At 46.4% G+C, this 13,072-nt stretch overlaps 1 protein-coding gene across 1 annotated transcript in view; it reads right to left on the bottom strand.

The window, feature by feature from the left end:
* Positions 1-12,104, bottom strand: part of Kcnk5 (potassium two pore domain channel subfamily K member 5) — a 39,627-nt gene extending 27,523 nt beyond the window's left edge. Inside the window, exon 1 of the mRNA XM_051174459.1 lies at positions 11,786-12,104. Coding sequence (XP_051030416.1) covers positions 11,786-11,971 — 186 coding nt within the window. The 5' untranslated portion in view covers positions 11,972-12,104. The remainder of the gene's footprint in view (positions 1-11,785) is intronic.
* Between the last annotated feature and the right edge of the window lie 968 nt (positions 12,105-13,072).

The raw sequence follows: 13,072 nt of genomic DNA, 5'->3' as shown, positions 1-13,072 counted from the left end.
TCCCAGGAAGGACTTAAATGCCAGCCTTTGACAATCACAAACACATGCTCTCATTTATATGAAGCCTTTAAAAAAAAAAAAAAAGTCTAAGAAGAGGGCAACTACATTTTCATGGCATGTGCCTATAACCCCAGGGTTAAGAAATGGAGGCAGGAGGGTCTGCAAGCTCAAAGCCAGATCGGGGCTACACAGTGAAACCTTGTCTTGGGACATGAGTTTGGTTCCCAGAACTCCTGTTGGGCAGCTCACAATTTTCTGTAACTCTAGCTCCAGAAGGAGGTGCTTCTGCAGATACTGCACACTCATGCATAGATCACAATCTAAAACACAAAAAGCAAAAAACAAACAAACAAACAACAACAACTAGGCTAGTGGCCTAGGAAGTATAGCACATGTATCACTAGGATTTACAGTTTATTACCAAAGGCTCCAAATGGGAAGAAATGGTAAGGGTATGAAAGCATCACACATCATACACACTTACTGAAATACCATACTGTATGCACATACATATACAACTTTAAAAACTGTGAGCCTGCCCTTACCCAGTACCCCCCAGATGTAATTTGAAGGGGCAGGTGTCTTAGTTAGGGTTTATATTGCTGTGATAAAACACTACAATCAAAAGCAATTTGGCTTAACTTCTACATCACTGCCTATCATTGAAGGAAGTCAGGGAAGGAACCTGGAGGCAGCAGCTTATACAGAGGTCATGGAGGAAGGCTGCTTACTAGCTTGTTACCATGGCTTGTTCAGCCTGCTTTCTGTCTTTCTTTTTTCCTTTTTAAAAAAAATTTAAATTAGAAACAATATGATTTTATTCCCTCTCCGTCCCCTCCTTCCATGCTCCCCACCGACACCCCCATCCTGTCCCTCTTCTGCTCCATAGAAAGGGTGAGGCCTTCCATGGCGTCAAGGCCTAGACCTTCTTCCATGTGTCTAGGCTGAGAGAGTATCCCTCTATGAGGAATGGGCTCCCACAATCCATTCATACACTAGGGATAGATGCTGTTCCACTACCAGAGGCCCCATAGAACACCCATGTTCAGGGGACCTGGTTCCATCCTATGATGGCTTTCGAGTTGTCCGTCTGGGGGTCCATGAGCTCCTCCTTGTTTAGGTTAGCTGTTTCTGAGGGTTTCTCCAGCCTGGTCTTGGCCCCTTTGCTCATCACTCCTCTCAGCCTACTTTCTTATAGAACACAGGACCACCAACCAGTCTAGGGGGGCACCATACATACTTTCTGTATCAACCATCAATCAGGACACTGCATCAAAGGCTTGCCCCTGGGCCAGTCTGGTGGGGGCAGTTTCTCAGTTGAGGTTCCCCTTTCCCAAATGACTCTCACTTACATCAAGTTAACAAAAAACTATCCATCCAGCACAGAAATAAACTTTTTATTGCATTTAAGATTCTTTATTGTGTATGGGTGTGTTCAAGTCACAACACACATGTAGAGGTCAGAGGACAACTTTTATCCAATGAGCTATTTCAATATCCATAAAAATTGATCACCTTTTTTCAAAGCTTGTGAGAGACGAAGGCCAATGAGTACAGCTTTACATGGCTGAAGTCACCTGGTTTTGATTTACAAGAGGCTTGGCCTCCTTATCAGAGTTTCAGGTGTGTGTATGCCACTAAGCACCTGGGCATAACAAAAACATGAAGCAAGTACTTACCTTTATGCTGGACTGATGGGAAATGCCATTATGTATATATGTTTCTCATACTGGTTAATGAATAAAGCACTGTTGGCCAATAGGAAAGGAAGATAGGAGGGACTAGGAGACAAGGAGGAAAGAGGAAGTAGTAAGGAGTAAAGATGGAGAGTCTGGAGAGAACAGAACCGCATTCCTCCGCTCTCGGTATGACCAAGTGGAAATACATAGAAATGGGTTAATACTTAAGACAGAGCTAGCCGGTAAGAAACAAGTAACTGGCCAACAGCATAATATCAAATACAGAATCTCTGTGCATTATTTGGGGCTAGCGCGGTGGCGGGACAAGACCGGCAGTGGGAGGAAAAACCTTACTCTGGACATCTTGAAAATTGGGCCTGGTCACACAACTCTGGGGACAGAGAGATGTCCCATATCGGACCCTTATGGTCTTAGTGAAAACCATTCCAATCTTTCAATAAATGAGTGATAAATATGTAGTGGTAAATCTGACCAGAGTCACATAGCACAAACTAGTATATAGTTAAGATTGGGACTCCCATTATGACCAGCTTTTGTCTTCACACCAACTCAAAAGTACAGGTTGACTCAGACAAGCTGATAAGATCCCAGTGGCCTGGCCTCTAAGGCCAACCTCCAAGACACATGATGGAGACAAGCTAGCGCTGCCACCAACTACCTGCATAGGTTCTCCTAGACTTTGGACACGTATCCCCCTTGCAGGAAGGAGCTGGTTAAACAGCTGCAGTCAGATTACAGTAGGGCATGAGGGAGTGGGTGACAACAGCCAGGGAAGTACACAGTCCTTCCTAAATATTTCAGCAGGAAGCCTAAATATTTAGATGGATGAGAGGGACAAGAATGAATATTGCAAAGCAAAGTGCACATACTATACACACAAAGCATGCATACACACAAAAATATGTGCCCATATAAAAATAGAAATTTTTCTAAAGGGCTCCATTTTAGCTCAGCTTGAGGGTACACAGCAGGGAAGACATGACAGCACAAGCATGAGGCAGCTGTTTTGTTCTTTGTCAGGAATCAGCGATGAATGCAGGGGTCCAGACCACTTTTTCATCAGTCTGGGCCCCAGGGTGATGATGCTGCCTTTAGGAAACACTCTGTCAGACATACCCAGAGGTATATTTCCATGGTGGCTCCAAAGCCAGCCAAGGTAACAATGGAGAACATCATAGTGATTATTCTGCTGAAGAAAGTCACAGGCCAAAGACTCAATAATTAACTCTGCAAGCCAATGGTTCTTTAGCTCATAGCCAAGGAAATTCTTAGTAACAGTCTCCTCCTTGCCAGTCACTGGCTCCACCATACATGGGCAGACCAAGGCTTAGTTGACAGGAAAGACACAGCCCTTTACTCTGCTATGTCCATTCAGGAAAAGAAAACAGCAGTAACTCCTAGCTAGGCCAGTCAAAGAGACACAGAATATGCCCATGCCTGGCATAGACAGTAGAAGCTCACAGACCCTCAAAGGCCTGCTAGCCACACTCACTCACCACTCTTTCTTCCTTGAGTCAGAGGATAAAACCCATGTGTTCATGAACCACTATCAGATACTTCAGGTCCCTCACCAACACCAACCTCCTAGCAGTTCCCTATTCTTGCAGACCAGAATTTCCTGGAGAACAGGGGCTGGGTATCTCTTGGAGCTGGATTCTCCCAGATGGGTTTCTTCCTCGGGCTTCTGGACATGGAAACTGAAACCTCCAAGGCCCTGCAACCCTGCCCTGTCCTCCCATGCAGCTTCCACCATCTGCTACCCATCACTCAGCACTTCAGCCTGCATTTCCCCTCACTTCACCACCCTAGTCCAATGTCCTCTCCCCAGCAAGACTGAGCTCAAAGGCTCAAAGACCCTCCAGTTTTTGAGGTACCCCTGCACAAAAAATGCTGATCAGCAAGAGAAGGTTCCCTCTCTCCCCCATTAGGATTTCTGATGGCTTGGGCTTAAGCCCCAGAAAAGCCTACAGGCTTCAAGAAACAATGTAGAGCTCAGTATCCCATCCTCTTCCATGGAAGAGCACCATTTAAAAAAAAAAAAAAAAAAAAAAAAAACTGAGAAAAGTCAAAATGGAACCGAGTGTCTGGGTAAAGTATTCCAGACCTGGACATCCATAGGGACAGGGCCCACAACAGGGAAAGAGGCACTGTAGCCAGAGTCTGGGGTGAAGAAGGGGGCTGAAGTGTGGCTTTCTGGGAAAAGCCATCTCCATTTCACCAGAAATGGAAAGGAAGGAGGAGGAGTCCTTATCAGAACACTTGTGAGGTGCATGGCTCAGTCTATGGAAATTTAATTTTGGTCAGAATATTCCACTTTTTGCAAGTTGTAAATGGCTGCAAAGGAGAGAACTTTCTGTAATGTTATTCACTCCCCTCCTTGAAAATAGCAAACATTTGATGGAGTTCAAATTCCTTGGCTAAACTCACAAGGCTCTGTCATCTGACCCTCACCTCCCTGCCTGTGGCTGCAGCCTAAGCACCTTCATGCAAAGTTACACCTCTCTGGAGAAGGAAGGCACCCACTACCCTGTCTCCCACTGCCTTTCATGTAGCTTTTTAAAATACTCAGTTGAGGGGCTGGAGAGATGGCTCAACAGTTAAGGGCACTGACTGCTCTCCCCAAAGACCAGGATTCAATTCCCAGAAGCCATAAAGCATCTCACCTCCTCGTTCACCACTCCACACAGTGCACAGATATACAAGCAGCTAAAACACGCCCCCCCCCCATACCATCAAAATAAAATATTCAGTTGACAGCTGGGATGTGGCTCAGTGACAGTGCATTTTCTTAGCATATGAGCACATATATGCCAGGTCTATTTTTAACTGTTTAAAGAACCTCCATGCTGTTTTCTATTGGCTGTACCACGTTACACACCAAAAGACAAACACCACATAATTCAACCTACCCAACATATTTGAAGGCAGCAAATTCATAGAAACAGAAAGCTTAATGGTGGTTACCAGTGGCTGGGTGGAAAAGGTGAAGAGATACATTGTTGATAAGTAGAAAGTTTCAGTTCTACAAAAAGTTCTGAATTATAACAGTATAAACTCAGCTATCATCATTGAATGATACATAAAAACCAGTGAAGATAGTACATCTGACATTTGTTTTTTAAATTTTTTAAAAATTTACTTTTATTATTTTTAATTGGAGGGGTGCATGCACATGAGTGCAGGTACTCTTGGAGGCTAAAAGAAAGCATTGGATTCCCTGCATGCAACTGGAGTTATAGGTGGTTGTAAGCCCCATGCAAGTGCTGGGAACTGAACTTGGGTCCTCTAGAAGAACAGTACTTGCTCTTAACTGCTGAGCCATCTCTCCAGACATTATATTTGTTTTTTATAATTAGAAAATAAATTCAGGGCTGAGAAAGCTGCTCAGTGGCATGTCATATATGCTTAGTATGCATGAGGCCCTCCCTGTTTGTTAGCTAGCCCCAGCATTATGCTCTAGGAAGTCTTGGGGCAGTGAGATGGCTGAGTTTGACCCCTGGGATCCACATGGTAGACAAACAGGATCAACTTGTTCCCTGACCTCAGTCACATGGCCATGGCACTCCTAAGCATGCACACATACATACACATAAAATAATGCACAAGTCTTTTTGATTCTTTACAATACCAATGTATTGGTATTGTATGACAGAACATCTGGGAGTTAGAGTCCTGAATGGGCTGGCTAACCTCTTTCTGAAAATCTAAATTTAAAACTTTTTGAGTACTAAAAGTGATGTCACAAATGAAAAATTCTATACCTGACCTCATAGGTTGAATCAAAACACAGGTGCACTACAGTCCATAAAATCACTCTCAGGCTGTGTGTACATGTTGTACACGAGACAAAAGGGTTTCATGTTTTGACTTGGGCCCTGTCCTCAAGCTGGTCATGCTGCTGCAGACACTCCAAATCTGTGAAGACCAAATTACTTCTGATCCCAGCACCCTGGATGGGGCACTGATATCTGTGATAGAGGCCAGCTCTGAGCAAGAAAGTACTATGGGCTACACTAACATGTGCAGGCTCTGATGTGGTGTCGGAGGCCACTGGAATCCAGGAAGACACTGTTCATGGTGATGCAGAGGGAGATCTCTAATAAGAACAGTGTTAGACACACAGTCTATCTACCTCCTCCATCTTATTCTAGGTGCCAGGGAGGAGGCAGGGCAGGAGCAGGGTGGGATGGACACAGACAAGTCGGAAGAACCCAGGGGACTGTACTAAGAAAAATAGAAAGATAGCTCTATTTCCACACTTCCTGGTGGTTACCTACCTCACTTCTTGCTAGGTTCTTTCTCAGAAGCCTGGCTCCTCTGCTTCCCAAAACTGCATTTCTCTTCCCTCCCAAAACAAACCCTTACACAGAGTTCAGAGGCTGAGCCCAATTTGACAGCAAACAGTCAAGTTCACTATGAAAGCCTTTGGCCCCAGGTAAGAGCTAACCAAGCACAGCATGCTAAACTAGCAGATTGTGTTTCTTTTAAACACTAGCCTATAAACAGAGCAAAGCCCCAGGAAAATACTTAGAAGTGACAATCATCACCTCCTCTATCCCCCTCCTGGAAGCCTCTACTACCTCACTTTCAATTTTTCAACACCTGCAAATTTCTACCCTGGGATGGTTCTCCATGACTGTGCCATGTAATCATCCTAAAGGTTCAACTAAAACTCTCAAAACAGCTTAATAAAAATTTATTTTAACTGCTAAAACTCTAACCAGTAAAGTTAACTAAGGCAGACTTATGGATTTAGTGTAGTGGTTTTGTTTGTTTGTTTGCTTGCTTGCTTTTTGCCAGTCTTCAACTTGTGTAACTTGAGAAAACAAGCCATTAGAAAAGGGTTGTCTTGCCAGGCATGAGTTCCAAGACAATTAGGGAAACAAACAGAAACTTGTCTCAAAGAAGGAAGGAAGGAAGGAAGGAAGGAAGGAAGGAAGGAAGGAAAGAAGGAAGGAAGGAAGGAAGGAAGGAAGGAAGGAAGGAAGGAAGGAAGGAAGGGAAGGAAGGAAAGAAGGAAGGAAGGATTGGCTTCCTTCTTCCTCTCAAAAACAATTTAAAATAGGAGTAGTGGTGCACTCCTTTAATCCCAGCATTCAAGTACTTGGGAGGCAGAGGTGGTTGAATCTCTGAGTTCAGGGCCAGCCTGGTCTACAGAGGGAGTAGTTCCAGGACTATACAGAGAAACCCACGTTCCACCTCCGCAGGCTTCGTCTGAGAATTCAAGCTGAGCTAGAGACATGGAAGACTCCAAAATCAAAACTCAAAAGACTTACTGTGTTTCTCTAGCAAAGGTGGGTGAGGAAAGCTGTGATCCTCAGTGTCCACCGTGGCTTGAAACAAAGAGGGTATCATATTAACCCTTTATTCCCCTAGACTGAGCTCAGAGAACTTTTTCTCCAAGCCTTCCAATGCCTCATTTTAAACATTTTGGTCAAAAGTCATTACGAAAGAGTTCAGAGTCGTGTTTTTTATAATTTGGGGGAGGGCAGGTATTAGTAATGGTGTTGCAATTCCAAGACTGGGATGTGCATCACTCCTGTTGAATACGTGGATTTAAGAGTTTAGAAATGAAAGAAGGTATGCATGGAAACCCCTAGAATATGATAAGTTTGAAGGAGCTAGGGATGTAGTTCAAGGTGGGGGACATTTGCCTAGCATGCAGGAGGCCTTTTGGTCCATCTCAAGTGCCATAACAAACAAAAACCAAAGAGCAAATTTTGGAGTTTTCATGTTAAAGTGCTCATCTAGATCCAGGACTTTTCACAGTGGGCCAGTTATGTCAGCTGTCAAAGGAAACCCAGGGATCAGTCTGGGGTACCAGAGCAGAAAACAAGACCAACTGCCATCCTATCCCAGTCTCAGAAGACAATGGGATTCCCACCAAGAAGCCTGGTGACCCTTCCTTGCTAGGAGAGGGGGACACCCCCCCCCAAAGTTAGGACTCTCTCTCCCCCAATCTATTCTCTGATCTGGCCTAAGTTTACCTCCTGGGACCCCTCCCTGACCAGACTGGATTCCATGTTAAGATGCCTTTGAGAGTTCCTCTGTAGAGATGCATAACAGGTTGTCAGCCTGTCACACTTCAACTCAGTCCTCTACTTTGGGGAGGGAGGAGGAAGAGGGGTTTCCAAAATACAGCTGTGCAAAGGAGTGAAGGTCGAACTAAAGCATAATTTCAGTGACACAGACAGTGCCGGGTCAGCCAGGCAGCCACACCAGAGAAGCCTGCGTGACAATGCCTGTTCCAAAGGAAACAAAAAATAGAATTTCTCAGCTGTCTAAAGTCAAGCTGAACCAATTAACTCAGCTCAGAGAAAGCAAAACTCCTGTGGTAAGCTGGATACTGCTTGGAGATGATCTCCAGGCTGAAGTTCTTGTCCTTGTGGCCTTTAATTTCCCTGGGTCAGTTGCCTTATCTTAATGCACCCGAAGCAACCAGGTAAAGTACTTGGCAGGATGCCTTCCTCGGGGAGTGCTCCATAAAACTTCAGTAAAAGTAAGTGGCAGCAAAAGCCTGCCTGCTTCTATTCACACCTTTCCTGGAGTCTCACCAAGCTCCTCATTTTGCAGATGAACAAATTGAGGCTAAGGTAAATTAACTAGTTTGCTGAGGAAATGACCCTGCCAAGAGGCAGTTTCAACTTATGCCTTCCCATAGAATGAGGATAATTGTAACCACAGTGCCCAATACAGTAAATGCACTACCAACGCTAATTTCCCTTGCGGGGAAGAGAAAAGAAATACACTTAACAACAGCTTTCAGCTAGAAAAGCCAGCTACCAAAAATCTGGTGATGCCAAACATGAAGGCACATATTGATGTTTAATAAGGATCAGGAGAAACAAATAGGCCGAATCGATGTTTATTCAGGTAGAAATAACTTACAACATAGATGAACACCAGCAGATACCTTGTCCCAAGGATGTCTCCTGATGTACTCCTGTCCCTGTGCTGCAAGAGAGCTCTCAGAGCCCCCTCCTCAGACTTAGTTCCCCCAGGTAACATCGGCCCCTGTCTCCACCCCCAATGGGCGTGGTCTGTGCCACAGGTGCAGACAAAGTGAATATCTCACTAGAGGCACATGCCTCCAGAGGGATCAGGAGGAATAATTATGCATTCAAGGGCAACCTGGACTACATGCCAGGACATTATCTCAAAAACTAGCTGGGCTGTGGTGGTGCATGCCTTTAGTCCCAGCACTCATAAGACAGAGTTCAAGGCCAGCCTGGTCTACAGAGTGAAAAACCCTATCTCTAAAATAAAAAAACAAAACAAAACAAAAAACCCTAAAATTAGGTGAGCATACTGGTACACATCTTTAATCCTAGCACTTGGGAGGCAGAGACAAATGGATCTCTGAGTTCAAGGCCAACATAGTTTACATAATGAACAAGACAGACAAAGCTACATAGTAAGACCCTGTATCAATCAATCAATGAATCAATAAATAAGTAAGATTTATTTTAAAACAACAACTAAAATCAGAGCCCAAGATGTAGAAAAATGCCCTGGGCTCTACCCCCAGCACCTGCAGTCACAGCAAGGTGAAGGAAGGACTGTCAAGGTCATCTTCTTCAGTTAGGCCTGAGACCCTGCCTTAAAAAAAAAAAAAAAAATTACAACAATAATGAGGTGCAGTTATCACTTGAGAATTCAGAAAATAGGAAGGCAAGGAGGACAGTCATAGGGTCCCAGGTTGATGTGTTGGCACAGCTCACCCACAGTCTCAACAGTGGAGGGAAGGCCTGACAATGTCTTCCTAGGCTTCTCCCATTTTTCTGTGCCTTTGACTATGCAGCCCAGTTTGCAGCAGTAAACCCCACCCCCACCCAAGCATAGCTACCTACTGCTCCCACCCCAGGAATGGTCAACTAAGGGGTTGCTTTGTGATGACCAGGGCAACTCAGACCAGCTAAAATCCAGTACCTCAGGTGGAAAATACCCAGGCCACCATAGGCAGCCAGATGGGAAGAAAGATTTTTGAGTTTTTGGTTTTTTCCTTAAACCAATTTCCTGAGGCCTGAGGCAGCGCCCCGAGTCACAGATCAGAAAGCCGAGAGAAGCAGATTTTTTACAGATTAAGCTGAGGCTGGCAAATGCTTTTATTGGTCCTTTCTCTCATTTCTTGGGTTTTTCCTTTGAAAGTAGGGAATTTGCCCAGTTGGAGTTGAGAAGGCTTTAGAGGGGGTGTGTGTGACAAGGCTGTCCTTGTTCATTCAAGCAAGTATCTAGAATTTTCTCCAAATCACACTGGCCTGATGTTGCTCAAATCCTTTTTTCTGACCTTTTTTTACCTGTCCACTTTGGGAGCGGAGGTATCACTGACAGACACCACCTCAAAATAAAGGGCATTTTGATTTTTCAAACACCCTACGGAAGCCACCTGGCTTGTAAAGCTACCACTATCAGATGCACCCGGCTGTGTACACCCCCCCCCATTCCCTTCTTGTGTTTTGAAGTTTATTTTCCCACATTTAGCCTTTAATTCTTTCCTTCCTTCCCCTGCCATAGCAGAGGAGCAGTAGGGAGGGGGACACTTTGAGGGAAGCTCAAGCCCCATAGTCCTCCTCTGCCTCCCCCAAACAAAGCCCTGGAGTAAACCACAAGAACTCTGCTCCTGATATATTGTTTCCTCCCTCCAGGGAAACCATAAACTGCCCACCTTCTTCCTTCAATACACCAGACATAGCAGGCACCTAGCAGGGGTGTCCTGGAATCTTTCCAGAACCCTCTGGAAGAGGAGCTAGACCAACCATTCATCTTTTGAAACTCACCCCCAGAAACTGCACAGGGGACAGATGACTATAAAAATACAACACCCCACCTGGTAGTGTAAACAGGCTTCCAGAGGACAATTCTCTACATAGCCCATGATCCCTTAGGCACCTAAATTACGTGTCTTTATCTCAGTGAATGTCCATCTGCAAACTGGAGACAAAATAGGAAGTTAGTACCACTAAATGTGTTCAAGTTTTCTCGAAAGTTTTCAGCGTTACAGTAGTCCAGGGTAAGACAAGAATGAAGATGGGTTTGTTCCCATTTGAAAAAAACAGGAAACTGGGCCTGGAAAGTGAGAGACATAACAGGGGAAAGAACTGAAGAGGTGATGTCGATTAAATATACCTGATCAGATCTGTAATAGCTTGGCCAATCTATCCCTGCTCCAATCTAATCCCACCATTATCGATAGGAGGCCATTCACACATGGATAGATAGTTAGCTCACGCCAAGTTAGCTCAAGGTTCCAGTTGGGATGGTCAGCCAAGTTTACCAAGGTGAGATCAATGCCATCCACTGAGGGTGTGCATTCTCAGATGAGAACCTCCATAAGCCAACATCGAGGGAACTTCCCTTCACCCACACTCTCTTCCCCTACCGGTTTTGGGTGTTCGTTTGTTCAACCTTCTACTTTAACAAAGTTTAACTCCAAGTCCTTGAGGGATGTCTCAGCTTGATAAGACTTCCGGGAAGCCTGGTAGCGTCCCCAGCATTCCAGTCTCAGGCCTTCCTCCGGGGCACTCAGGACACGTCCAAGCCCCCCCCCCCCCGCCCCGCCCTACTCTTGACAGCAGGGATCCGTGGGTTTGGTTTTGCCCGCTAAGGCTCTGGGGGCTATCAAGAAAAACTACTATATTCGAGTTCTTAAGAAAGGTCGAGCGGCGCGGCAACGTCCCAGGAGCAGGAGGTGGAGACTCGAGGAGTGGCACCAGGCTCCGCTCCCGAACTCCGGGAGCGTCTCCAAGGAAAGATAAACGCCTTTATCCGCCCCACAGTCTCCCCTCAAAGCGGGAGGCACCCGCACACCCACACTGAGCCACCGCGGGGCCCAGCTCACCCTGGAGTCAACCCCAAATTTTCTCGGAACGTGCTAGGTTCTGACCAAGTCTGCGCGCGTGGAGAATCCCCTTGTCTTTGGACAAGAAACACAGATCGTTTCAACCTGACACCTGACGAGTAACTTCCTCCCCACTACCCTGGGACCTCTCGTTGGCTTGGGAGGAGGGAGGGGTGTACCCTAAAACACTGCTGTAGCCTCAACAGTTTCAGGTGCATGTGGAGGATTCAGGCGACCGACGGCTCACCTGTAGGATCTTGTCCAGGCCCTCCTGGCTCAGGCACGGAAACTCCTTGAGTAGATGCAGTTTCTGTGTATAGTAGTTTTTCTTGGCCTCCTTCCAGTGAGGCTCCTCCAGCACTTCGAAGATCGCCGCCCCGATGGCCAGGTAGAAAATGATGGCCGAGGTGAGTAAGGGACCCCGGTCCACCATGGCTCTTCAGTGGCCACCTCCTGGAGAAAGCGTTCCCTAGTTCCAGTGGCTCTGGGTCCACCGTACTGCAGCCCTGGACACAGCTGTTTGAATTTGGAGCTCCGCATGCGCAGTGCCCGGTACCACCCCCCCCCCCCTCGCGCGCTGCTCCCGGGACAGTTGCTTGGCCAAGTTGGCTCAATGAGCAGAGGGAACTGCGTGGATCAAGCTCACGCAGGCCAGGGTAAGCGCACACCAAAAGGGGCCTGGGTTCACCCCCAATCTCTCGATCCTGAAGCGGAGGGTGAAACTCAGGAACCACACCGGGAGACACGTGTGGCGCCCTGTGCGCGCGACAGTACGCCGAGCGCGCTTCCGCACCGCTCTTTAAGCAGCGCGCAGCCAGCCAGCGCCAGACTCTGAAATGGGTGTGGTCCAGCGCAGGACCCGCCTCTGACCCCGCCCATCGCGCGCCTGAAGTCCCTGCCTCAGGCTTAGTACTCTGCACGCTCCAGGCACAAGGCTCAAAGGCTTGCCCAAACCTCCATGACCTGCACTGTCCCAGGATTTGCGGTCTGCAGGACTCTAGTTGTGTATTAGCAATTGATGTAATTAGCTAAAACGGCCGTGCACCTTACTGCTGAGGTTAGAAATAAATTGCTAGTCCAAATGTTTCTTCCCAGAGATCTTAGGTTCCTCACCTATTCCTGGGACTCACACAATTACCTTCCAGCCCAGAGTAAGGGATTTCGATTTGAATTAGGATTAATTCTAAACCCAACTACAAACGGGCGAAGAACCCATCCAGGTCATCTGTGTTCTCTCCCCGTCTGAGGAAGGCAGCAGGCAGCCACACCCACATCGCAAGGTCCTCTTCCTTATCCAAGCCTACTTAAAATTGTAACACCACTTCCCCGACTCCTGACCACAACAGGAATACCAACTGAAGAGGCTAGAAATGCTTTCTGTTCAATGATGTGTCTATCCACAAACCTATTACTAGGGTCAGGTGTGGAGATGGTGCACACTTATAGCACCAACTAAAAAAGTGGGCGGATCTCTGTGCATTTGAGGACAACCTTGTCTACATAGCAAGTTCCAGGCCACCTAGAGCTACATAGT

This window comes from Phodopus roborovskii, unplaced genomic scaffold, assembly GCF_943737965.1.
Source record: "Phodopus roborovskii unplaced genomic scaffold, PHOROB, whole genome shotgun sequence".
Taxonomy (NCBI): domain Eukaryota; kingdom Metazoa; phylum Chordata; class Mammalia; order Rodentia; family Cricetidae; genus Phodopus; species Phodopus roborovskii.
This window is presented reverse-complemented; position numbering and strand designations above follow the sequence as displayed.